The sequence below is a fragment of the Capricornis sumatraensis genome, chromosome 3 (genome assembly GCF_032405125.1).
Source record: "Capricornis sumatraensis isolate serow.1 chromosome 3, serow.2, whole genome shotgun sequence".
Taxonomy (NCBI): domain Eukaryota; kingdom Metazoa; phylum Chordata; class Mammalia; order Artiodactyla; family Bovidae; genus Capricornis; species Capricornis sumatraensis.
In genome coordinates, this window is record NC_091071.1 from 23,270,213 (window position 1) to 23,297,463 (window position 27,251).

Below are 27,251 nucleotides of genomic sequence, written 5' to 3' on the forward strand. Positions count from 1 at the left end.
CATATATGTTGGTCACAACTTTTCTTTCAAGGAGCAAGCACTTTTTAATTTTGTGGCCGCAGTCACAATCTGCAGTGACTTTGAAGCCCAAGAAAATAAAGTCTCTCACTGTTTCCATTGTTTCCCCATCTCTTTGCCATGAAGTGATGGGACCCTAGGCCATGATCTTCATTTTCTGAATGCTGAGTTTTAAGTCAACTTTTTCACTTTCTTTTTTCACTTTCATCAAGAGGCTCTTTAGTTTTTCTTCTCTTTCTGCCATAAGGGTGGTATCATATGCATAACTGAGGTTATTGATATCTTTCCCAGCAATCTGGATTCCAGCCTGTGCTTCTTCCAGCCCAGCATGTCACATGATGTACTCTGCATATAAGTTAAATAAGCAGGGTGACAATATACAACCTTGACATACTCCTTTTCCTATTTGGAACCAGTCTGTTGTTCCATGTCCAGTTCTAACTGTTGCTTCTTGACCTGCATACAGATTTCTTAGGAGGCAGGTAAGGTGTTCTGGTATTCCCATCTTTTTCAGAATTTTCCACAGTTTATTGTGACCTACACAGTCAAAGGCTTTGGCATAGTCAATAAAGCAGAAGTAGATGTTTTTCTGGAACTCTCTTGCTTTTTTGATGATCCAGAGGATGTTGGCATTTGATCTCTGGTTCCTCTGCCTTTTCTAAATCCACCTTGAATATCTGGAAGTTCACAGTTCACGTATTGTTGAAGCCTGGCTTGGAGAATTTTGAGCATTACTTTGCTATCGTGTGAGATGACTGTAATTGTGCAGTAGTTTGAAAATTCTTTGGCATTGCCTTTCTTTGGGATTAGAATGAAAACTGACCTTTTCTAGTCCTGTGGCCACTACTGAGTTTTCCAAATTGGCTGGCATATTGGTTGCAGCACTTTCACAGCATCATCTTTTAGGATTTGAAATAGCTCAGCTGGAATTCCATCAGCTCCCCTAGCTTTGTTCATCATTATGCTTCCTAAGGCCCACTTGACTTTGCATTCCAGGATGTCAGACGCTAGGTGAGTGATCACACCACAGAGGTTATCTGGGTCATGAAGACCTTTATTGTATAGTTCTTCTGGGTATTCTTGCCACCTCTTCATATCAGCATGCATTAAAAAAAAAACCAAACTTACCAATTTGGTGATTTTCCCTGTTGTTGTTTTTCAATCATTCAGTCATGTCTGACTCTTTGTGACTCCATGGACTGCAGCACACCAGGCCTCCCTGTCCTTCACCATCTCCTGAAGCTTGCTCAAGCTCGTGTGCTTTGAGTTGGTGATGCCATCCAACCATCTCATCTTCTGTCATCCCCTTCTCCTCCTGCCTTCCATCTTTCCCAGCATCAGGGTCATTTCTAATGAGTTGGCTCTTCTCATCAGGTGGCCAAAATATTGGAGCTTTTGCTTCAATACATCAGTCCTTCCAATGAATATTCAGGATTGGTTTCCTTTAGGATTGACAGGTTGGATCTCCTTGCAGTCCAAGGGACTCTCAAGAGTCTTCTCCAGAACCACAGTTCAAAAACATCATTTTTTCGGCATTCAGCCTTCTTTATGTTCACACTCTCATACGTACATGACTACTTGGAAAAACCATTGCTCTGACTGTTATAGACCTTTGTCAGCAAAATAATGTTTCTGCTTTTAAATATGCTGTCTAGGTTTGTTATAGGTTTTCTTGCAGGAAGCGTCTTTGAATTTCATGACTATAGTCACCATCTGCAGTGATTTTGAAGCCCAAGAAAGTAAAGTCTGTCACTGTTTCCATTGTTTCCCCATCTATTTGCCATGAAGTGAAGAGGAATTTCTATGTAGCCATTTTAATATTGAAGATGGAAGAAAAAGCAACATTTTCAGCATATGCTGCTCTACTAACTCAAGAAAGGTAAAAACACAACCGAAATGCAAAGCAAGAAAAGAAAAAAGGTTTGTGCAGTGTATGGAGAAGGTGCTATGACTGATCAAATGTGTCATAGTCGTTTTTGAAATTTAATGTTAGAGATTTCTTGCTTGATGATGCTCCATGGTTGGGTAGACCTGTTGAAGTTGAGAGTGATCAAATAAAGACATTGATTGAGTACAATCAACATTATACACGCAGGGGATAGCTGACATATGCGAATATCCAAATCAAGCATTGAAAATCATTTGTCCCAGCTTGGTTGTGATAATCACTTTGATATTTGGGTTCCACATAAGTTAAGCAAAAAACCTCCTTGACCATATTCCCCAGCGATTCTCTTCAATGTAATGAACAAATTGTGACAGGCAATGAAAAGTGGTACTGTACAGTACTGTGGTATGGAAGAGATCATAGGGCAAGTGAAATGAACTATCACCAATCACACCAAAGGCCAATTTTCATCCACAGAGTGTGATGTTGTATATATGATGGGATTGGAAGGGAGTCCTCTATTATAAGTTTCTTCCAAAACACTAAACAATTTTTTCCAACAAATACTCCTCCCAATTAGACCAACTGAAAGCAGCACTTGACAAAGAGCATCCAGAATCAGTCAACAGAAAAAAACACATAAACTTTCATCAGGATAATGCAAGACCATATGTTTCTTCAATGACCAGGCAAAGCTTGTCGAAAACTGGTCATCAAACTGGAAGATCTAATTTGTCTGCCATATTCACCAGACATTGCGCCCTCAAATGTCCATTTATTTCAGTCTTGACAAAATTCTCCTAATGGAAAAAATGTCAGTTCCCTGGAAGACCTGGGAAAATGCCACCTGGAATAACTTTTTGCTCAAAAAGATAAAAATTTGAGGGAAGATGGAATTATGAAGTTGCCTGAAGATTTACAGAAGGTAGTGGAACAAAATTATGAATATGTTGTTCAATAAAGTTCTTGGTGAAAATGAAAAAAAAAATGTGTCTTTTTTTTAACTTTAAAACTGAAGGAACATTTTAGTCAACCCAATACTATAAATTTATATAGTGTATAAATAAAGATGTTGTTTGAAGTTTAGAGATGAGCAGGAAGGGTAGTTGAAGCTAAAATTGTTGAGATTGAGTGGTCTTGATGACATCCTCAGACCCTTCTGAGGAATCCGTGAAGATGGGAGGATGCCGATGACTCTGCAAGTGTGTTTCCATGTCTGTGTCCCCACAGCTCGTGATGTGGTAGCCAAGTTATCTGAGGACAAAGTCTGTGATCTGAACGATTTCCAGTGGATCTCCCAACTGCGCTATTACTGGGATTCCAAGGATGTACAGGTGCAGATGATTACTACAGAAGCCTTATACGGCTATGAGTACCTGGGAAACTCCCCCCGGCTGGTGATTACACCCCTCACTGACCGCTGCTACAGGTAAATTCTGGGCCTCCCCAGACCTGAAGGGTGAATAGAGAATTCCAAAAGGAAAATCTGAGAAAGAAGTTTAGAGCAGCTTGAGTTTGTTACCTTTACCTTCTGTATTCTAGATCCTCAGATTTTAGAATTTTTACCTTAGTCATTGTGGTCTCACAGATGGGCCTTTTAGGCCATAGGAATAAATGAGAACCCAGTAGGAGTCCTAATGCAAAGTATTGTGTTCAAACCAACAACTAGAACGTTGATGCCTATCCTTGAAAATGGCACAGTGCTTAAGAAACAAAGCTCTCCAATGGCAGGAATTAAGAAGGTGCCAGGAGATCCCATGGCCAAGAGATAAAAAAGGGGCCAGGTAAAGACCCAGGCAAGGAGTCTCTGAGCTCTGCCACACAGTCTGATGAAGAGATTGGGCCATTCTGTGCTCAGCGAATTGCTTTGCCACTTTCCTTGGAATTCACAACTTTAGAAACTTGGATTTTGTGAACTTGTCAATTTTGTGATGTTTAGATTTTTCTTTGATTTTATATATGGTTTGAGGGCAACTTGTAAATTATAAAGGTAGTACTTGAGTATTTTTTTTTCTTTCAAAGTCCTCAATCACTTGTTTTCTATGTTCTATGACTTCTTCAGTCATTTATCTATTCCACTCACTATTCAACAACCATTTCTTGAACTTTACTGTGCATGATGTGTGACCTCCAGGAATCCTCAACCTAATGGGGTAGGGGAGAGAGACACACTCAGGTGATAATAAGAAAGTGTGTTAACTGAAATTATAGAGGCTCATACACAGGGCTGTGGAACCACAGTTGACGTATCATTCATTTCTAATATTTATCTTATGCCTCCCATATGGAACTGAACAATGGGTTCTGAGCTCAAGAGTTCATAATCTAGTGGGAGAAATATATTTATTTTTCATTATTCCATTAGCACTGGTGATCTTTGGAATGCAGAGGGTTTTTCACTTTCATTTGATTCATTTAGTATCAGTTCAGTTCAGTTGCTCAGTCAAGTCCAACTCTGTGACCCCATGGACTGTAGCACTCCAGGCTTCCCTGTCCATTACCAACTCCTGGAGCTTACTCAAACTTGTGTCCATCGAGTTGGTGATGCCATCCAACCATGTCATCCTCTGTCGTTCCCTTCCCCTTCTGCCTTCAATCTTTCCCACTATCAGGGTCTTTTCTAGTGAGTCAGTTCTTCACATCAGGTGGCAAAATATTGTAGTTTCAGCTTCAGCATCAGTCCTTCCAATGAATATTCAGAAGTGATTTCCTTTAGGATGGTGTGGTTGGATCTCCTTGCTGTTCAAGGGACTCTCAAGAGTCTTCCCCAGAACCACAGTTCAAAAGGATCAATTCTTCTGTGTTCAGCTTTCTTTATAGTCCAACTCTTATATCCATATATAACTACTTGAAAAACCATGGCTTTGACTAGATGGACCTTTGTTGACAAAATAATGTCTCTGTTTTTTAATATGCTGTCTAGGTTGTCATTTAGTATGTATATATTCATTTATCCATTCAATCATTCATTCAAACAAATGCTTATAGGTGCCACCCATACACCAGGCACCAAGGTTACAACACTGAGTAAAATGGAATTTTTTGTGATGATGATGTATTGCCCATATAATCAGGGAAAATCATGTTTAATTATTTGAGTCAAAACAAAATAAACCAAAAGCCAGTTTGTTTCTTGTGCTTTAGGACATGGCATTGAGTTCTTATTTTCTTCCCCTTAGGACATTGATGGGGGCTTTGAAGCTGAACCTTGGAGGAGCTCCAGAGGGTCCAGCTGGGACAGGCAAGACAGAAACCACCAAAGATCTGGCCAAAGCTTTGGCCAAGCAGGTAGGGAAATGTTGTCCATCCTCACACTCTTTTCCCATCCCTCTCTGGAGCCGTACCCAGGGAAGTTGGCATGAAGTTCAAGATGGCTTAGCGTACCAGGCAGAGTGGGGCCCCAGCTCCTCCAGTAGAATGAGAAGAGGGGAGCCCCACCTCTGTTTCAAGGTGCAGGGTGATTCAGATGGGTGAAACCCATCCTAAATGGAGCCCACATCCTCTCTCTCTCTAGTGTGTGGTCTTCAACTGCTCTGATGGCTTGGATTACAAAGCCATGGGGAAGTTCTTCAAAGGACTAGCCCAGGCTGGAGCATGGGCCTGCTTTGATGAGTTCAACAGGATTGAGGTAACCCTGCTACTAGGCTACTGAACAAAGGGTTTGGATATGCAGGGGCTTTTTTTCTGGGCTCTCAGTTCCTCAGTGACAGTGCTTATGTCTCCTCTATGGCCCCTGGCACAAAGTAAGTACTCCATGAACCAAACAAAAACAGCCCCAATGAGACAAAATGCCTAGGGTATACATAAGAATTCTCACCAAATTCATTCACTCACTTGCTCATTCAAAAATTTACTGAGCAACTACCCTATGTCAGATATTGTGTATGTGTTCATAATACAGAGATGAGAAAGGAACAGTTTTGCCCTCTAGACTGTTATAGTTCAGCCAAGGGAGATAAAAATTAAATGATACAAGTAGAATATGAGAGAAGTCTATATCAGTGGTACAAAGGAGTCATCACAAATGAATAAGTGGTTAATTCTATTTGGGTAGGCAGTTGAGATTAGGGAATGTAAGCATGCAATTTGAACCAATAAACACCATACATGCATACTATGGGTGAGGTATTATGCTAGGTACAGGAACAAAGATAAATACTTACACATACACACACACACACACAAACACACACACACACACATGCATGCATATACACACCAGTTTTCTGTTCTTTTCCCAAAACTCTAAATCATGCTCCTAACTTTGAATGTGAAGATCTTATTCTCAGGTGATGGGGTTCTTTCTTCGCTAGGTGAAAGATACTATGGCAGAGTGGGGTGGGTGGCTGTCAGAAGCAGGAGCTCAAATCAACCAGCCATTCTCACTCCAGGTAGAAGTACTGTCTGTGGTAGCTCAACAGATTCTCAGCATTCAACAAGCCATTATCCGGAAGCTAAAGACATTCATCTTTGAAGGCACCGAGCTCTCTCTAAACCCAACCTGTGCGGTCTTCATTACCATGAACCCTGGGTATGCTGGCAGGGCTGAGCTGCCAGATAACCTCAAGGTAAACATCAGAGTGGGAAATACTGGGTGTACTTTATGGTATAGAAACCTTTGGAAGTATCCAGGCATCTCACAGAGAAGCCAAATAATAGACCATGTGATATTTTTCAACTATGAGAAGTGAAGATGTTATTTGGCTTCAGAACTCAATCATCTCCCCAATTCTAACTTTCATGAGGTGGGAGAAAATATATACCATAATAACCAATGGCAAAGAGGAAACAATGAACACTGGAATAAGTGTCACTATTTCTGATGTCTACAAGGGTCAGACAGTTCATATAAATGAAAAAAACCAAATAGGCCTGATAGGAACTCTGACAGATATCCCACCTAGAGGCAGCAGCCCCTACTTATCCCCAGGCTACTCTGGCCAAGCAGGAATTTTGGGACTTTCTCATTTTTTCAGGAAAAAACAGAAATTTGGATGGTTACATAAAATCTTATTTTTAGATCCTGGCTTAATGCAAAAACCCAAATCATTGTAGGCAAAATAAAATCATTGTAGACCAAATAAAACAGATTGGCATATAAGAGAGCATCAAAGATCAACACAGAGAACACTGGTAAACCAAGACTAGAGCACATGGAGCTAAGCTAGTTAGGCCCAAGTGGTGTCCACACCAAAGCAGAATGTTCCAACCAGCTAAAGAGATAACAAGAGAGCTAATATGTCCTCGAGACCTACTGCTCAACTGGCCTGAGCTACAACCATGGCAATAAGCATTGGTCCTGCTGCTACGGGAAAAGGAAAGTGCCTCTGAAGTAGGGGAGAGAGGATGTAGGGGAGGCCATCTTCAAAGGGACAAGCACTAAATGACCTTAGCATGCTGCTCTCATAGATGAAAAAAAACCCAAAGTGCAAAGTGACTGGGTTTCTACCTGTGGAGCATCTAGCCCCCCAACTGCATGAAGAAAGGGAGACTTCAAGACCCACTTCTTTATGGGTTTTCTTTCAAATTATTGCTCCATTCCCTCGAGTGAAAGACACAAGAGAGACCTGGACAAAAACGTATATTTACAATAGCACATGATGCTCCATCTGCTAGAAATGCATTCTGATTAGTTCCTGGAATCTAATTCAAATATACCACTCCTCCTCCTCCCTGGGAATAGAAAAGAAGTCAAGGAAATCCCTACGAGTGACCCCTCCTCTCTAGGTCAACATAGACCAGTAGACACCAAAGTCGAATCTGAACCCACATTTCTCATTTTATAGTGCACGATTGTTGTAAGTCCCTCCTGCATCCATCCCAGCTAACAACCATGCTAGATCTGCATAAACAACGTTCATGAGACAGTGTAGCCTAGCAGAAAGCACTCAGGGTTGGTGTCAGGAAGTCTGGATTCTAGTCTTGGCTCTACCTCTAACTGCATGACTGAGGCAAGTCTCTTCTCCTCTAAGATCTAAAATACAAAGTCACTTCAGTCACGTCCAACTCTTTGCGACTCTATGGGCGGTAGCCCACCAGGCTCCTCTGTCCATGGGATTCTCCAGGCAAGAATACTAGAATGGGTTGCCATGCCCCACTCCAGGGAATCTTCCCTACCCAGGGATCAAAGCCACATCTCCTATGTCTCCTGCATTGGCAGGTGGGTTCTTTACCACCTGGAAAGCCCCAATAATAACAATACCTGATATTTATTGAGCCCTTACTATGTGCTATACACCTTTTTAAGCACTTCACTTATATAATATTATTTGTCCTCATGATAACTATGAAGAGGGCATAGTTGTTAGTAGACCTTTTGGAGGTTAAAGACCAGCGGTCTAGAAGGGTTACCTAACTTACCCATGGTTGGTATGTAGCAGAACAAGGACTTGATTTTTTAAATCAAGACCTGTCTAACTTCAGGATTCTTCTGCTATGTAATTATCCTGCATCCCTGAATGACTTCTGATGTCTACATTGAACACCAGAAGGCTCCAATAGTTGAATGAAGCTATTGAAACTCCACTTGGCATAGGAGGATGAAGTGTTGCTAGGATACTGGCACCTAAAGCCTTCCACACAACCATTGAGGGACCCAATGTATTTGGACAAGGCTAGTGGGGAGGTTCCTGGAGCAGTGAATCCATCTGTAAAGACAGTCTCTGCACTGATTTGTGCACAGACCTCCTTTCCTGGATTGTCACTGGGTGGTCTGAATGATCATGTTATTTCTCTTTGCTTCTTTAGATGTGCCTTCCCAGTTTTCACCTTACGCAGTTAGGTTCTGAATGGCATTTCTTTTCCAGGCCTTGTTTCGGACAGTGGCCATGATGGTGCCAGATTATGCCCTCATTGGAGAAATCTCACTCTACTCTATGGGATTTCTAGACTCCAGAAGGTACATTATATTGGCTTTCCAGTGGGTTTTAAAGGAAGAGTGATGGAATGACTTTTTGTAGGATGGATTCAAGATAAATTGTCCATTGGAAAACAAAAAAGAGAAACTTGAGATATATGCTTTTACTCACAAGTTTATCTGAATGTACATAGCCCTGGTCTCGGTCTTGACCCCTTCTTTGACTAGGAAATGGCCAAGATTCCCAAGAAAGAACCCTCCACTCCCTTATATGTACCTGGACTACTTCTAAGGAAGACTCACTCATTTCTTCTCTATCCCTCACTGTTAACACACACACACACACACACACATTCCTAAATGAGTGAAAGACATGAAATTATTTCAAGATTGAGTTGTTATTGACCAAGATTGAAGAGGAAAAATTAATATAATTTAGAATTAACTTTGTTATCAATATAATATTTATTTACTCCCATCAACTTGATTATCTCTCATTCAAGTATTACCCAGTTTTCTGAGACACAGACATACACAAGCATCAGTGTCTTTTTCAAATATAACCGGAATTGTGAATATTCACTATAAAATGGCTTTTATTGATCTATTTCAAATTTTACATATATCTTTTCACATTGCTTGGCCTTAATCAATTGATTTTTTTTGTCACCACAGATATCTCCACAAGGCCCAAAGTGTTTTTGTGGTCTGGAGGTCATTGTTCTTAATGCACAGGGTTATAGATGTTCTCAACAGAATGTGTCATCCTTCCTAGGCTAACAGGCTGCCTCAGTCATTAGAGGTTTAATTTATTATTTTCTACAGGAGACTTGGCTTACATTGATTTGCCTGTTCAATTCATTTATTCAATTGGCAAACCTTCATTGAGCCACCTACCTTATGCCCTGCCCAGTCCTAGGTGCTGGTGAGCAACACAGTCTTTGCTTTTAAAGTAAATCAGTCTTGTTAGACAGGAGTCCTGCAAGGAAAATATGCATCAGTATATTAGTTAGGGTAAACCTCACCTCCAAATTCCAATGGCTTAGCATAGTAAAAGTTTTATTTTTTACTCCCTGGAAATCCAAAATGGGTATCTGTGATCAGAGGAGTTCTTCCCCAAGGAACCCAGGTAACTTATATCTCACAGCTATAACACATGAGCATGGAGGAGCTTATAGAGGAGGTTTTTATGGACCAGCCCTTAAAGTGGCATACTTCTACTTCATTCATATGCCACTGGCTAGGAGTCAGCAATGTGGCCACCCCTGTGGGGAAGGCTGGGAAATGTGGTCCCCTATGTGCTCAGGAAGAATAAGATATGGTAGTGCACATGAGCATACATGTATTATGTGCTGAGTATATTAATTTTTGAGATGGTTTTTTTAAATTAAAAGATGGATATTGAAAAAAAAAATTGTAATGTTACAGAAGCGCAAAATTGAGTGTCCCTGGTGGCTCAGACGGTAAAGCGTCTGCCTACAGTGTGGGAGACCTGGGTTCTATCCCTGGGTCAGGAAGATCCTCTGGAGAAGGAAATGGCAACCCACTCCAGTACTCTTGCCTGGAAAATCCCATGGACAGAGGAGTGCAGTAGGCTACAGTCCATGGGGTTGCAGAGTCGGACACGACTGAGCGACTTCACTTCACTTCATTGTGTCCCTTAGTAGTCCCACTCTATAGGCACTAACATTGTTAATCATTCGATGTAATCTTCCCAAATGTGTATATGTGTGGCATACACATGTACTCATATATATACATAAAAGTATAAACACGTACAATTTCTTATATAGTACATATTACACTTATGTATGTGCTTGCTATTTTTCATCCTACCTTTGAAAGAGAGTTATAGTGCTTCCTTAGCTCATTATGGTAACTCCATGGGATTTCCCAGGCAAGAGTACTGGAGTGGGTTGCCATTGCCTTCTCCATAACTCTATAAGGAAACCTTCAAATGATAAGATTTTTCCATCACGTTCATGGGCAAGCCTGGCTTCTGAAGGGACAGGGCACAACATGTTGGGAATGTCTGCTGAGCAGGACATGGGCCTTACAGACATGTCTTTGCCCTCCCAGTCTTGCTCAGAAGATTGTTGCAACCTACCGCCTGTGTTCAGAGCAACTCTCCTCCCAGCATCACTATGACTATGGCATGCGTGCTGTCAAGTCTGTGCTCACTGCTGCTGGCAACCTGAAACTCAAGTATCCAGAGGAGAATGAGAGTGTCCTGCTGCTCCGGGCCTTGCTTGACGTCAACCTGGCCAAGTTCTTGGCTCAAGATGTCCCTCTGTTTCAGGTATGTGATGGTTTGGGACCTTGGCTAAGCACTGAGATTCTGCTTCCCAAGATGAAAAAAAATTGTGGCACCTCTTCCACTCCTTACACCCTGGTCCATTCTCTAGCCAGCATCCCTATTGCCAGATACCCTCCCCCAAATATTAAGTAATAATGGTAATAGCAATATCCCTAATTCTTGATTTTTAATAAAAAAATTTTTATTAAAAAAATTAAACTAAAAAATAAAATTAAACTAAAATTAAATTTTAAAAATTAAATAAAAAATAAACTATTTTTATTTTTTAATAAAAATAGTTTCACTGATAGGATAATATTTGCTGTTGAGTGTGAGTTGTTAGTTGTTTATATCAAATATAATTAGTTTTGTAACTATTTTAACACCTATCTTCCTTACTAGGCTGTAAGCTCTTAAAGACAGAAAGCATGGCTATTTTGTTCATTCCTAGTGTAATGACTGGAATAGCACAGACATTAACTATTTTCTGATTTTTTAAATTATTGGAAAGAAACAGCATGTTTAACAAATATTGTTGGAATTTTTAATTGTGGATAAGGTATATGATTTTGGTACAGGAAAACTGAGGTTTGGAATTTTCCAAGGATTCCTGCTATTTGTAGAATCCATTAAAAAAAATGTTGAGGTTATATATCTGATAATTCATCCTTTTCACATCTTGAAGTTTTGTTAACAGGGAATTATATCAGACTTGTTTCCTGGAGTTATTCTTCCACAGCCAGACTATGCAGTTTTTATGGAAGTACTAAATGCAAACATCAAAAAGATGAAACTTCAGCCAGTACCTTGGTTTATTGGAAAAATTATCCAGGTTGGTTCCATGTACCTATGTGGAAATGTACCTGTTTATTGTTTGCTGAGGTCAGAAATCAGAAAGAACTATAGTAGATTGGAACTGAACTGATGGCAATTGGAAATTAGAGCTGGAGGTAGAGATGAAGACACGTAACAATCCACCTTCAATTTTCATTTCTAGAAGTTGATGTTTAAAATCCAATATTTTTCCTATCACCATCTTCCCTGGGGTTTCTTTTTTTTTTTTTTTTTAAATTTTAAAATCTTTAATTCTTACATGTGTTCCCAAACATGAAACCCCCTCCCACCTCCCTCCCCATAACATCTCTGTGGGTGATCCCCATGCACCAGCCCCAAGCATGCTGTATCCTGCGTCAGACATAGACTGGCGATTCAATTCTTACATGATAGTATACATGATAGAATGCCATTCTCCCAAATCATCCCGCCCTCTCCCTCTCTCTCTGAGTCCAAAAGTCCGTTATACACAGCTGTGTCTTTTTTCCTGTCTTGCATACAGGGTCGTCATTGCCATCTTTCTAAATTCCATATATATGTGTTAGTATACTGTATTGGTGTTTTTCTTTCTGGCTTACTTCACTCTAAATAGAACCTTTTGGGGCATTGTGCTTTGAATTAGTCAAGACTGTTTTGGTTCCCAATGATAGAACATGAACATGAAAGTTCCTCAGTTGTGTCTGACTCTTTGCAACCCTTTGGACTATATAGTCCATGAAATTCTCCAGGTCAGAATACTGGAGTGGGTAGCCTTTCCCTTCTCCAGGGGAGCTTCCCCACCCAGGAATCAAACCAGGGTCTCCTGTATTGCAGACAGATTCTTTACAAACTGAGCTATGAGGGAGCACCCTCCCAATGATAGAAATTCAATTCAAACTGTCTTAGTCAATAAAACGGAATTTACTCAACTAACTTGAAAAGTCCAAAAATATGTTGGCCTCAGGCATAGTAGGATACAGATTTTATTTAGATAATATCATCAGGAATCCATCTCTCTTCATTTCTGGATTCTGCTTCTCTCTGCGTGAAAAACTCATTCTCAGGTAGGCCTCCAGTAACCTCAGACTTAAATTGTCTCATGTTCGAGTCTAGAAGGAAAAAGAACATCACTGTCAGAGTGTCCTCAGCAAAAAGTCTCAGTATTAGCTTTGGATGGTGTTGATAAAGTCACATGACCATCCCTAAAGCAATTACAAAGATAAGGAGACAATAATAACCCCACCTCTGCCAGAAGTGGAGATGGAGTCAGAGCCACCCAAGTCAAGTCATGTGGACTGAAACATAAAGTGGTGGTTCCTGAGGGAAAATCAAGGTGCTGTTATTAATACATGAAAGAAGTGTCTCTACAGTCTCAATCTTGGAGAACCTTAGTGAAACTTCACCTAATTTCAGGTTTCCTTCCCTATGATCACTTTCTATGTAAAACTACCTTAAAGACATAAACAGAATAATGTAAATCTCAAATGCACTTTTTCTACAGAATCATAGGACAGAACTACAAGGGACCTTAAATGCCATCTGGTGTTTGGCCCCATAAGAACACTGGCATCCAGAGAGGGAACAGATTTGGATTCATATAGACCTAGTTTCAAATCTCACCCCCTTCCGTTTTTTGCTGTGAGATTTTAGGCAAGTTAGTTCAACATTCTGAGCCCCAGTTTCCTCATCTATAAAATAAAGACAGTAAAACCTTTCCCATAGAGTAATATTGAGACAAGAGATATATAAATTGCCAGATATAGTGCCTGATTACTATATCATTGTCAACCCCACCATCTCCACAGACACGCAAAGCATCATCATTTCACAAAATCATATTGTTATTGAGAATCAAAGATCAAGATTAGGACCCTGGTCTCCAGATTTTGAATCAGAATAAAATTTCTAGGAATAAAAAATTTTCCCAGGGCTTCCTTGGTGGCTCAGTGGTAAGGAATCCAGCTGCCAGTTCAGGAGACACAGATTCAATCCCTGATCTGGGAAGATCCCACATGCTGCAGAGTAGTTAAGCCCATGAACAACAACTACTGAGCCTGTGTTCTAGCACCTGGAAGCCGAAACTATTGAGCCCATGTGCCGCTTGTGAAGCCCACAAGCTCTAGAACCTATGCTCCACAATAGCAAAAATCATTGCAATGCGCAGCCCACACACTACAAATAGAGAGTAGCCCTTGCTTGCTGCAACTAGAGAAAAGCCCATGCAGCAACAAAGACCCAGCACAGCCAAAACCAAATAATTAATTTTTTTTAATTACTAAAAAAATTTCCCCTACTCTCTCATTAAGAATAATATTTTTCCCTACTATGTCATCAAGTGTGGTAGTTTTGACACAATTCATTTAACCCAATATTGAATCCCAATTATTCATTGAGATTTTATAGATGCACTATATATCAGTTCAGCTCGGTGAGTTCAGTCGCTCAGTTGTGTCTGACTCTGTGACCCTATGGACTGCAGCACTCCAGGCTTCTCTGACCATCACCAACTCCTGGAGCTCACTCAAACTCATGCCATCAAGTCGGTGATGCCATCCAACCATCTTATCCCCTGTCATCTGCTTCTCCTCTGGCCTTCAATTTTTCCCACCATCAGGGTCTTTGCAAATAAGTAAGTTCTTTGCATCAGGTGGCCAAAGTATTGGCGTTTCAGCTTTAGCATCAGTCCTTCCAATCAATATTCAGAACTGATTTCTTTAGGATGGACTGGTTGGATCTCCTTGCAGTCCAAGGGACTCTCAAGAGTCTTCTCCAACACCACAGTTCAAAAGCATCAATTCTTCGGCATTCAGCATTCTTCACAGTCCAAAGATCACATCCATACATGACCACTGGAAAAACCATAGCCTTGACTAGACAGACCTTTGTTGGCAAAGTAATATCTCTGCTTTTCAATATGCTATCTAGGTTGGTCAAAACTTTCCTTCCAAGGAGTAAGCATCTTTTAATTTCATGGCTGCAGTCACCATCTGCAGTGATTTTGGAGCCCCCCAAAATAAAGTCTTACACTGTTTCTGCTGTTTCCCCATATATTTCCCATGAAGTGATGGGACCAGATGCTATGATCTTAGTTTTCTGAATGTTGAGCTTTAGGCCAACTTTTTGAGTTCCTCTTCACTTTCTGCCATAAGGGTGGTGTCATCAGCATATCTGAGGTTATTGATATTTCTCCTGGCAATCTTGATTCCAGCTTGTGATTCTTCAAGCCCAGCGTTTCTCATGATGTACTCTGCATATAAGTTAAATAAGCAGGGTGACAATATACGGCCTTAATGTACTCCTTTTCCTATTTGGAACCAGTCTGTTGTTCCATGTCCAGTTCTAAGTGTTGCTTCCTGACCTGCATATAGGTTTCTCAAGAGGAAGGTCAGGTGGTCTGGTATTCCCATCTCTTTCAGAATTTTCCACAGTTTATTGTGATCCACATAGTCAAAGGCTTTGGCATAGTCAGTAAAGCAGAAATAGATGTTTTTCTGGAACTGTCTTGCTTTCTCCATGACCCAACGGATGTTGGCAATTTGATCTCTGGTTCCTCTGACTTTTCTAAAATCAGCTGAACATCTGGAAGTTCATGGTTCATGTATTGCTGAAGCCTGGCTTGGAGAATTTTGAGCGTTACTTTACTAGTGTGTGAGATGAGTGCAATTGTGCAGTAGTTTGAGCATTCTTTGGCATTGCCTTTCTTTGGGATTGGAATGAAAACTGACCTTTTCCACTCTTATGGCCACTGCTGAGTTTTCCAAATTTGCTGGCATATTGAGTGCAGCACTTTCACAGCGTCATCTTTTAGAATTTGAAATAGCTCCACTGGAATTTCATCACCTCCACTAGCTTTGTTCATAGTGATACTTTCTAGGGCCGACTTGACTTCGTATTCCAGGATGTCTGGCTCTAGATGAATAATCACAGCATTGTTATTATCTGGGTCATGAAGATCTTTTTTGTACAGTTCTTCTGTGTATTCTTGCCACCTCTTCTTAATATCTTCAGCTTCTGTTAGATCCATACCATTTCTGTCCTTTATCAAGCCCATCTTTGCATGAAATGCTCCCTTGGTATCTCTAATTTTCTTGAAGAGATCTCTAGTCTTCTATTCTGTTGTTTTCCTCTATTTCTTTGCATTGATCACTGAGGAAAGCTTTCTTCTCTCTTCTTGCTATTCTTTGGAACTCTGCATTCAGATGGGAGTATCTTTCCATTTCTCCTTTGCTTTTTACTTCTCTTCTTTTCACAGCTATTTGTAAAGCCTACTCAGAAAACCATTTTGCTTTTTTGCATTTCTTTTCCATGGGGATGGTCTTGATCCCTGTCTCCCTTACAATGTCACGAACCTCTGTCCATATTTCATCAGGCACTCTATCTATCAGATCTAGGCCCTTAAATCTATTTCTCACTTCCACTGTATAATCATAAGGGATTTGATTTAGGTCATACCTGAATGATCTAGCGGTTTTCCCCACTTTCTTCAATTTAAGTCTGAATTTGGTAATAAAGAGTTCATGATCTGAGCCACAGTCAGCTCCCAGTCTTGTTTTTGTTGACTGTTTAGAGCTTCTCCATCTTTCGCTGCAAAGAATATAATCAATCTGATTTTGGTGTTGACCATCTGGTGATGTCCATGTGTAGAGCCTTCCCTTGTGTTGTTGGAAGAGGGTGTTTGCTATGACCAGTGCATTCTCTTGGCAGAACTCTATTAGCCTTTGCCCTCCTTCATTCCGTACTCCAAGGCCAAATTTGCCTGTTACTCCAGGTGTTTCTTGACTTCCTACTTTTGCATTCCAGTCCCCTATAATGAAAAGGACATCTTTTTTGGGTATTAGTTCCAAAAGGTCTTGTAGGTCTTCATAGAACCGTTCAACTTCAGCTTCTTCAGCATTACTGGTTGGGGCATAGGCTTGGATTACTGTGATATTGAATGGTTTGCCTTGGAAATGAACAGAGATCATTCTGTTGTTTTTGAGATTGCATCCAAGTACTGCATTTTGGACTCTTGTTGACCATGATGGCTACTCCATTTCTTCTGAGGGACTCCTGCCCACAGTAGTAGATATAATAGTCATCTGAGTTAAATTCACTCATTCCAGTCCATTTTAGTTCGCTGATTCCTAGAATGTCGACATTCACTCTTGCCATCTCTGTTTGACCACTTCCAATTTGCCTTGATTCATGGACCTGACATTCCAGGTTCCTATGCAATATTGCTCTTTACAGCATCAGACCTTGCTTCTATCACCAGTCACATCCACAGCTGGGTATTGTTTTTGCTTTGGCTCCATCCCTTCATTCTTTCTGGAGTTATTTCTCCACTGATCTCCTGTAGCATATCAGGCCCCTACTGACCTGGGGAGTTCCTCTTTCAGTATCCTATTATTTTGCCTTTTCATACTGTTCATGGGGTTCTCAAGGCAAGAATACTGAAATAGTTTTCCATTCCCTTCTCCAGTGGACCACATTCTGTCAGACCTCTCCACCATGACCCATCCGTCTTGGGTGGCCTCACATGGTATGGCTTAGTTTCTTGAGTTAGACAAGGCTGTGGTCTGTGTGATCAGATTGGCTAGTTTTCTGTAATTATGGTTTCAGTATGCCTGCCCTTCAGTATGATGCCCTCTCGCAACACCTACCATCTCACTTGGGTTTCTCTTACCTTGGACTTGCTTTACCACTTATGTGTACATCCATAATCCACTTATCTTACTTTTTATGTATTTCAAAGTAATTTGCAGGCCTACAGGTAAACTTTTATATAGTTTAAATACTTTAGTACCAATTTTGAAAAACAAAACATATGAGGAGATCCCTGGTGATCCAGTAAATAAAAATTCACCTTCCAATACAGGGGACTCAGGTCGAATCCCTGGGTGGGAAACTGAAATCCTACATGCTGCAGGGCAACTAAGCCTGTGCTTCATAATGCATGCTGCAATGAAGACCCAGAACAGCCAAAAATATATGTATGGAGTTACCACCCTTTTTGTTATATTGATACCTTAATAATTCATTTTGGGCTTTGCTGATAGCTCAGTCAGTAAAGAATCCACCTGCAATTCAGGAGACCCTGGTTCAATTCCTGGGTCGAGAAGATCCCCTAGAGAAGGGTTAGGCTACCCACTCCAGTATTTTGGGGCATGCCATGTGACTCAGCTGGTAAAAAACCTGCCTGCAATGTGGGAGACCTCGATTTGATCCCTGTGTTGGGAAGATCCTCTGGAGAAGGGAAAAGCTACCCACTCCAGTATTCTGGCCTGGAGAATTCCACAGAAGTTCCCCCTTTATAGTCCATGGGGTTGCAAAGAGTAGGACATGACTGAGAGGCTTTCACTTTCAGTAATCTATTTAAAGGTGTGTGAGGAGGAAAGTGAGAGACTATTGAAGCATAAGTGCCTTTCTTCTTTCTAATGCACAGTCAACTCACTTATCTTTATTCTATCTGAAATGTCTTTCCTATTTCAATGTAAACTACTTGATGGTTAGGGATTTTTTTTGTTTTATCCTCTGTATCGCATCTAGAAGAGTGTCTGGCACATAGTAGGTGTTTAACAAATATTTGCTGACTCACTTTTATCAGTACCTGTACCACCCCCCTATTGTCTTCATTTAGACCCTCTGTATAACTCACTTCCAAGGTGAAAAATATGTGTTAGTTGCTCAGTCATGTCTGACTCCATGCAACCCCATGGATTGTAGCCCGCAGGCTCCTCTGTCCATGGGATTTTCCAGGCAAGAATACTGGAGTGGATTGCCATTTCCTCCTCCAGGGAAGGTGAAAAATAACGAGAACATAATCTTTAAAATAAAAAGCTTCACGTACTCCCTTTTTCTGAGCGATTCACAGTTTAGAAGGAAAGAGAAAACATGTCACATTAATATAAATGACATTTTATATTAATGTCATATTTCCATGTCAGCTATCATAGACTGCTCGTCACAGACAGACAGAACAATTAGAAAATTTAAAAAATGAGCTTTCACTTCGCTATTGATTCTCAAGGGTAAGGGCTAAAATTACATGGACGGTCATTTGTATTTTACAGCATCTCTTCTGGCTCATAAAATACATTTTAATCTATTGAGAATTCAAATTAAGTCAGAGTAGCATTTAGGCCTTGAGAAAGGAAATTTCCAATAGAAATACAATTTGCTAAAATGACCACTGTTTCCTTTTCCTCTTTAAAAGCAAGTAGAAATGGTGTAATGGAAAGATTAGCAGCATTGAAATCAGAGGCCCTGTGGTCAAATCCTGGTTCCACCACTGATGAGCTTGGGCAAGGCAGTTAACCTCTCTTGGGCTCAGTGTTCCCACCATTTGAAAGTAGTTAATGATGCCTGGTGGCTCAGTTGGTAAAGAATCCACCTGCAATGCAGGAGACCTGGGTTCAATCCCTGGGTTGGGAAGATACCCTGGAGGAGGGCATGGCACCCAACTCTAGTATTCTTGCCTGGAGAATCCTCATGGACAGAGGAGCCTGGTGGGCTGCAGTCCATGGGGTCACAAAGAGTCAGACTTGACTGAGCAACTAAGCACAGCACATACAGCACAAGACATGCCTGAGTGGATTAAATGAAATGACTTAGGAGAATCAGTTCATGTTTAGCACATGGAGAGGTACAGAGTAAATAGTATTTCTCATCCCTTAAATAATCTGAAATGCACACATATATTATTATTCATGCAAAAGGTATTTAAGCAATAGATGAAAAAACATGACTGTAGCCCTCATTCCTTGTTGACTTCTGACTAATTGCAATTCTGGGAGGTTTGCAATGATTAACTTCTTCCATGATGTTTCCTCCCAGATCTACGAGATGATGCTGGTAAGACATGGCTATATGATTGTTGGAGATCCCATGGGTGGCAAGACCTGTGCTTATAAAGTGTTGGCTGCAGCTCTGGGTGATTTATACGAAGGTAAAACTCACATCCCTGACTTCCAGGGAGAACAGGTGTCCCCACTTAGTTGACTGGTTCCAGAGAGATGATGCTAGGCTGTTAGCTTTGCCATCCCTGGATTTTGACATTAGAGCCAGAAATAGAACATGGCACACAGGGTTCTGCAGGCAGAAAATAAAGAGAAGGAGAGCTTCTAACAGGGGGTTTTATGTGCATCATTAGGCTGGAGGAATTTTCTCAAATGCTGAAATGTGGTTTCTCCAAAAGCTTCCCAGTGAGAGGGAAACTCCTGCCACTTACCTAAACAAAATTGTTCTAAAAACAGATCACTGCATGGTTTCTGTTTTCTTTCCATTCCTTCTTTGCCTCTCTTTCTTTGTCTTCCCTTTCCCTTTTTTTCTGCCTCCCATTCTCCCTCCCTTCCATCTACTCTGCTTCCCTCCCTCCCTCCTCCTTTCCTTCTTTCCTTCCTTTCATTTAATGTAGAAGATAAGGCCTCAGACTTTTGAATCAGACACAGACCTTGGGCAAGTTACTAAACCTCTCTTTGCCTGTTTTCCCAGAGGCATCATTGTGATTATGGGATCATTGTGATAATTAAATGAGATTATACAGGGCTTCCCTGGTGGCTCAGATGGTAAAGCATCTGCCTGCAATGCAGGAGACCTGGGTTCAGTTCCTGGGTTGGGAAGAACCCCTGGAGAAGGAAATGGCAATCCACTCCAGCACTCTTGCCTGGAAAATCCCATGGACGGATGAGCCTGATAGGCTACAGTCCATGGGGTCGCAAAGAGTCGGACACGACTGAGCGACTTCACTTTCATACAGGTAAATAACTTAGCACAGTGTCTGCTCAACAAATAAAAGCTATGTCTTTTGCCAGAGAAACAGTTTTGGGGGTTTTCCTTTTATAAAACACAAAGCTGTGGTTTTGAAAAGCAGTGCCTCGCTCTGCTTGTGTTTACACAATCCCTTCCAGTATGCTTTGTTTTAATATTTTTTGTAATAACATTGAGTTACTCTTGGATTTTTGTTTTCAGTACTCATTAGTAAAAACTAATTTGGGCATTTCAAACTTAAATAGTAATTTAGGTATTGAATATAGTTTAGGAAACTAAATGAAGAGAAAGGAGGCTACCCCATTGTCTTTGCCTCAGGATTCTGCAGGAACAATTCTTGGTTCATGGTTCTAGTTCATGGTTCATGCACTCCAGTTTTTCCTTACTTTGAAGGATCACGTAAAAGTGTGGTTACTTCCTGTTATTACATATTATGTACCATCCATCAGCCTGTGTATTCCAGTTAGGTCCTGGTGCTCTATTCTCAGGGAACACTTATTGAGCAATGAAAGAAGAGGTTTCAGGGCTTAGCTGGCCCTTCAGATAGACGAAAAGGAAAGTAACCATCTTTTACCTGTCAGTTGTTTCCTCATCTCAAGCCATGAAAGCCAGATACATAAAGAGACCTGATTATATGGCATCTCTCTCCTTTACTGCCTGAGTTATTTTAGGCCCAGACAGACTTTATTTAGATCTAAATGGCTCATTTGACTTGTTTGAAATGAGGATCAGAAAACAATATGGTGAGAAACTAATAGCTGTAGTAACCCAACAATTTAAGGCATTGCCTATCCAGTTATCCCAGTTTTTATACAGAGTGTAAATTTTATAAGGACTATGCTTGGATGGCATGCTGATAAATTTGTTTGACCTTTTAGATGGCATTGACTCTTGTCGAATGTTCTGGTCTCACCAGAAACTTTGTAACTTGTGTTGGACCTTCTTGTCCAGCCAAACAGATGGAAGAGTTTGCTGTGGAGTATAAGATCATTAATCCCAAGGCTATCACCATGGGGCAGCTGTATGGGTGCTTTGACCAAATGAGCCACGAATGGACAGATGGTGTCCTTGCCAATGCTTTCCGAGAGCAAGCATCTTCTTTGTCTGATGACCGCAAGTGGATTATATTTGATGGGCCAGTGGATGCTGTTTGGATTGAAAATATGAACACTGTTCTGGATGACAATAAAAAGGTACTTGTCTGATATCACTTTTACATAGATGAGGAATAAACTCTTTTACCGAAGAGAGTGATTGATCAAGACTATATAATATATACACTTATTTACACTGAGAATAAATGCCACATAAGAAAGTAACAGTTATCAATTCATGAACTATACTTTTGTTTTTACCTGTAGTAGGTAAGTTGAGTGTGTTTTGAGATAGTGTTGTATAATGGTTAAAAGCCTTAGTTCTGGCTTTAAATTAGACTACTAGCTCTACAATTGAGCAAGTTGGGCAATTCACATAACTTCTCTGAACCAATTTCTTCATTTGTAAAAAAGGTAGTAATAAAATAGGGGTGTTGATAATTAAGATAGTCCATACAAAGCAACCGATATATGGGATGGAGTTTGGTTATCCATTGCTGTATAAATAAAGATGCAAGCTACCATAATACTTAGTGGCTTAACTTTGCTCATGATACTGTGGATTATAAATTTTAAAAAGGCTAAAAAGGACCAAGCTAATCCTCATGATGTCATCTGGGGTAGCTAGCACTAGAGGAGCCACAGCCATGGTAGCTTCTTCACTCAGTTTTTGGGGGCTCTTTCCTCCTTGACTTGTCTGTCTCTCCGTAACTCTTTGTCTCTGTCTCTGTCTGTCTGTCTGTCTGTCTGTCTCTCTCTCTCTCTCCCTCTCTGCCTCTCTTTCTCTCAAATAGCATCTTATCATCCAGGCCTATCCACATGACTTGGGCTTATCATTTCGTGGTCTTGGATTAGTGGCACTTCTTACCTGGTGGTTGATTTGCAAGAGGCAGGAAATTAAAATCTCTGCTTGGAATTGGCACAGCATGACTTTCTCTGAATTTTGTTAAGTCAAAGAAGTCACAGAACCTTTCCAGATTCAAGGAAGTAGAGAAATAGATGCCACCTCTTGATGCAGGTGGGTGAGATTACACTGCAAAAGTACACGTGGGTTAGGAGACATCACAGCAATCTTTGGAAGATACATTCTGCCTACTGCAGTAAGTGTAATGGCAAGGAGCTTAGTCTCTGGAGCTGGACAGCCTGGGTTCAGATCCTATGTTACCACTGAGCAGTCATGTAACCTCAGGAAAGCTATACCTATACCTCAATTGCATCATCTGTAAAATGAGGATAATAGTGTCTGTATTATAATATTGTTAGCAAGATTAGATAAATTAATATTTACAAACTGTTTATAATAGCACCTTGCATATAGCAAGTGCTATATAAGGGTTAAAATAAAATAATATTTATCACCATTTCAAGGAAGAGTTCTTACACTGACTATACTTCCTTATCAAATCAAAATATATTTTCCAACTGCATTTACATTTCACAAGACTAATAGTGAGTCATGCTCAACAATGGAAAGCCTAATTATCCAGATTATACACATATACTAATAATAGCATGTTCATAATTTTGATTGAAAACATATAAATATAGAAGTGAGTTTTATTCCATGATATGGACTATGTTGTGTAAACTAATTGTACACATGTATTGGTTGGTCCTGAGATCAGAAGTATAAAGAGTCAGTGAAATGCCTGATGGCTCTTCTCAGCTCTGAATGAAATCAAACTACTGCCACAGCTATGGGTCTATTTTACTTTTCTTGATACTCAGAGATGACACTGTTAGTGGTGTTAGTCCCATAACAGCTGTGACCTTTCTGGGGTTGCAAGTAATGACCTGATTACAGACATGTTTGATGTGTGTCAGGTAATTTGCAAGAAGCTCTTTAAACCTCAACTTAGGAAGAGAAACATGGAGCAATGAAATTTCTTTTCCCCTGAGAGACCAAGGCCTCAGGCCATCTTAGGACTTAAACATCTCACTTTAACCCATGTTGGGAAATGAGAAGCAGTGCCACAGACTTAGTGTGTATACTCAGAGGCTGTCCTGTATATTTGCACTACTTCCTGTGGGGATTTACTTGCTGAACACTAGGGCTTCTAATGATCTTTCCATTTCAAAAATGATACGGAGATATTCTTGTCACTCTAACCCTGGACCAGTCCCTAAGGGATTCCAGAAGGAGTCTTTGTGGGAAACTTGAGAAAATATAATAGGATGCCAGGGTGCAATTAAGTTCTGTGTTAAACACTGAGGAAGGAACCATGAAACTAGCTGTAATCTGATAATTTCTAGATTCTTCATCTAAGACTGCCATTCAGTGTTTCTCTGACTTCCCTATTTAACATTACATCTCACCAGACACAACATTCTCCTCTACTTTTTCTCCAAAGCATTTTCATCCTTGTATAGCCTACATATTTTGCTTATCATCCGTTCCTCCCAGCAGAATGCAGACCTCAAGAGGACAGGAATATTTTTGTTTGTTTTATTCTGCACAGCTAGCATTGTGCCTGGCACAGAGTAGGTGCTCAAGAAACATTTGTTGAATGAATTCAAACCATCTCTGTCTCCACTGAGGCCTTTTACTTGCAGTTAGAATTCAAGCAATTTGCTGTCCTCTACCCCTCTGCTTTGTACTTTCAGCTGTGTTTAATGAGTGGAGAGATTATCCAGATGAGCCCCAAGATGAGTCTGATCTTTGAGCCAGCTGACCTGGAACAGGCCTCCCCAGCCACTGTGAGCAGGTGAGTCAGCTTGCATGGGCCCCCTGAGATAAGGCGAAGCCTCACTAACCCTGCTGCTGCTGCTGCTGCTGCTGCTGCTGCTGCTAAGTCGCTTCAGTCATGTCCGACTCTGTGCGACCCCAGAGACGGCAGCCCACCAGGCTCCCCCATCCCTGGGATTCTCCAGGCAAGAACACTGGAGTGGGTTGCCATTTCCTACTCCAATGCATGAAAGTGAAAAGTGAAAGTGAAGTCGCTCAGTTGGTCCAACTCCTAGCGACCCCATGGACTGCAGCCTACCAGGCTTCTCCGTCCATGGGATTTGCCAGGCAAGAGTACTAGAGTGGATTGCCATTGCCTTCTCCATCACTAACCCTAAGCAGGAGGAAAAGCTCTAAAAATTCACAAATATGTTTAATTCTAGCAGATCACCTATATTACCTTTTGTCAGATTTTGTCATAAAATCAGTCCTCAAACCACACTGATGGTAGGAATACAAAATCAGGCAAACACTTTGGATAAGATGCTTTTGAACTGTGGTGCTGGAGAAGACTCTTGAGAGTCCTGTGGACTGCAAGGAGATCCAACCAGTCCATCCGAAAGGAAATCAGTCCTGGGTGTTCATTGGAAGGACTGATGCTGAGGCTGAAACTCCAAAACTTTGGCCACCTGACGTGAAGAACTGACTCATTTGAAAAGACCCTGATGCTGGGAAAGATTGAAGGTGGGAAGAGAAGGGAATGACAGAAGATGAGATGGTTGGATGGCATCACCAGTGCAATGGACAAGAGTTTGAGTAGGCTCGAGGAGTTGGTGATGGACAGGGAAGCCTGGCGTGCTGCAGTCCATGGGGTCACAGAGTCAGGCACAACTGAGTGACTGAAGTGAACTACCTCCTAAAGTTTGACCTTCATATGCCCTATGGCTGAGCAATTCTGCTTGTGAGTATATACTGAAAATAATCTTGTGCCCATGTACAACAGGAGACATGTACCAGAATTTAAAGAGTAGCACGATTCACAGTAACACTTAGAAATGACCCAAATGCCTATTAAAAGGAGAGCATTCAGTTCAGTTCAGTTCAGTTCAGTCACTCAGTCATGTCCGACTCTTTGCGACCCCATCAATCACAGCACGCCAGCGCTCCCTGTCCATCACCAACTCCCAGAGTTCACTCAGACTCACGTTCATCGAGTCAGTGATGCCATCCAGCCATCTCATCCTCTGTCGTCCCCTTCTTCTCCTGCCCCTAATCCCTCCCAGCATCAGAGTCTTTTCTAATGAGTGAACTCTTCTCATGAGGTGGCCAAAGTACTGGAGTTTCAGCTTTAACATCATTCCTTCCAAAGAAATCCCAGGGTTGATCTCCTTCAGAATGGACTGTTTGGATCTCCTTGCAGGAGAGCATTAGGAAGTATAATAAAATCACAGATTGTCATTCAAAATAAGTGAACTGTACTGATAAGTGACAATATAGATAAATCTTAGTAAAATTAAAGATAAAATCTTAGCAGTATTATATATAAAAGTAAGCCTGTAGGGCTTTTCTGATGGCTTAGTAGTGAAGAATCCACCTGCCAATGCAGGAGACACAGCATTGAACCCTGATCTGGGAAGATCCCACATGCCCCAGGGCAACTAAGCCCGAGTGCCACAACTACTGAGCCTGTGCTCTAGAGTCCAGGAGCCACGGCTACTGAAGCCCGCATGCCTAGAGCCCACGCTCCACAGCAAGAGGGGCCACTGCAATGAGAAGCTTGTGCACCGCAACTCGAGAGTAACCCCTCACTTGCCACAACTAAAGAAAAGCCTTCACAGCAACGAAGACCTAACCCAACCAAAAATAAATAATAAATAGATATTTTTTAAAATGCAAGAAAAGTAAGCTTATAATATTACATGCAGCATAGTATCCCCTTTTAAATTATTAAAACCAACTAAACAACTAAATATGTGTATGTATATAAAACCATAAGAAGGTAAGAAATCAAAAGATCAGTGAATGTGAGATTCAAGATTCTGTGTAATCTTAGGTGGGGAAAGCCAGGGGGATAGGATAAGGGAGACTTTATAATTAGATAAAGGTTATTCTCAAAACCATAGTTTCTGCCTGGGTGTTGGGTTCATGGACACTGATTTCATTATTGAAAACAATTAACTAAGAAAGGTCATGCATGGGCTAATGATGAGAGTGCCGAGGATAATAATTAATCCAATCATGTACCTCCCAGTCCATAACAAATAAAATAATAAAATAAAAATAAGCTCACATTCCCAAAGGCAATGTAAGGGAGTAGAAAGAGCACATGGCAAGTTAGACCAGCCTGGGGTCCCACCTTGAATACACCACTTGCTAGCTGTGTGACCTCTTCCAAGTCAATTAGCCTCTCTGAGTTACTGTCTCCTCATGTCTAAAATGTAAACCATAAAAAGGAATGTTTAGAAATGAAGGCCATTAAGACTTAGCATAGTGGCTGACACATAGTAGGTGCTGAATAAATGGTAGCCAGTGTTAGTAACAAAGAGGAGTGTGCCTAGATATAACAGAATGGAGAAAAACTTGCTAAATACAATGTTACATGTCAGTACATGGTAATGGACTAACATTATGAAAATTATAATAGCAGTTTTCATTGATTAAGAGTGTTCCATATGCTAGACATAGTGCCAAATTCTTTATTGGCCTTTCATTTAACCATTATAATAATCTTACAAGCTACTTATTTTTTATATTCCTCAATTTACAGACAAGGACTCAAATTCAGAGATAGAAAAGAAATTTTTCTGAGGTCACTCAATTAGGATCTGGGGCTGAGATTTGAATACAGGTCTCTGATTCTCAAGACCCCACTC

The 27,251-nt window shown here is 40.8% G+C and overlaps 1 protein-coding gene across 1 annotated transcript in view; it reads left to right on the forward strand.

The window, feature by feature from the left end:
• The window catches only part of DNAH3 (dynein axonemal heavy chain 3), a 231,387-nt gene that overhangs the window by 101,515 nt on the left and 102,621 nt on the right, over nt 1-27,251 (forward strand). The window contains exons 28-37 of the mRNA XM_068967931.1: nt 3,137-3,335; nt 5,086-5,194; nt 5,421-5,534; nt 6,298-6,474; nt 8,713-8,804; nt 10,842-11,061; nt 11,756-11,890; nt 19,687-19,798; nt 21,571-21,812; nt 24,318-24,418. Of these exons, the coding sequence (XP_068824032.1) occupies nt 3,137-3,335; nt 5,086-5,194; nt 5,421-5,534; nt 6,298-6,474; nt 8,713-8,804; nt 10,842-11,061; nt 11,756-11,890; nt 19,687-19,798; nt 21,571-21,812; nt 24,318-24,418 (1,501 nt within the window). The remainder of the gene's footprint in view (nt 1-3,136; nt 3,336-5,085; nt 5,195-5,420; nt 5,535-6,297; nt 6,475-8,712; nt 8,805-10,841; nt 11,062-11,755; nt 11,891-19,686; nt 19,799-21,570; nt 21,813-24,317; nt 24,419-27,251) is intronic.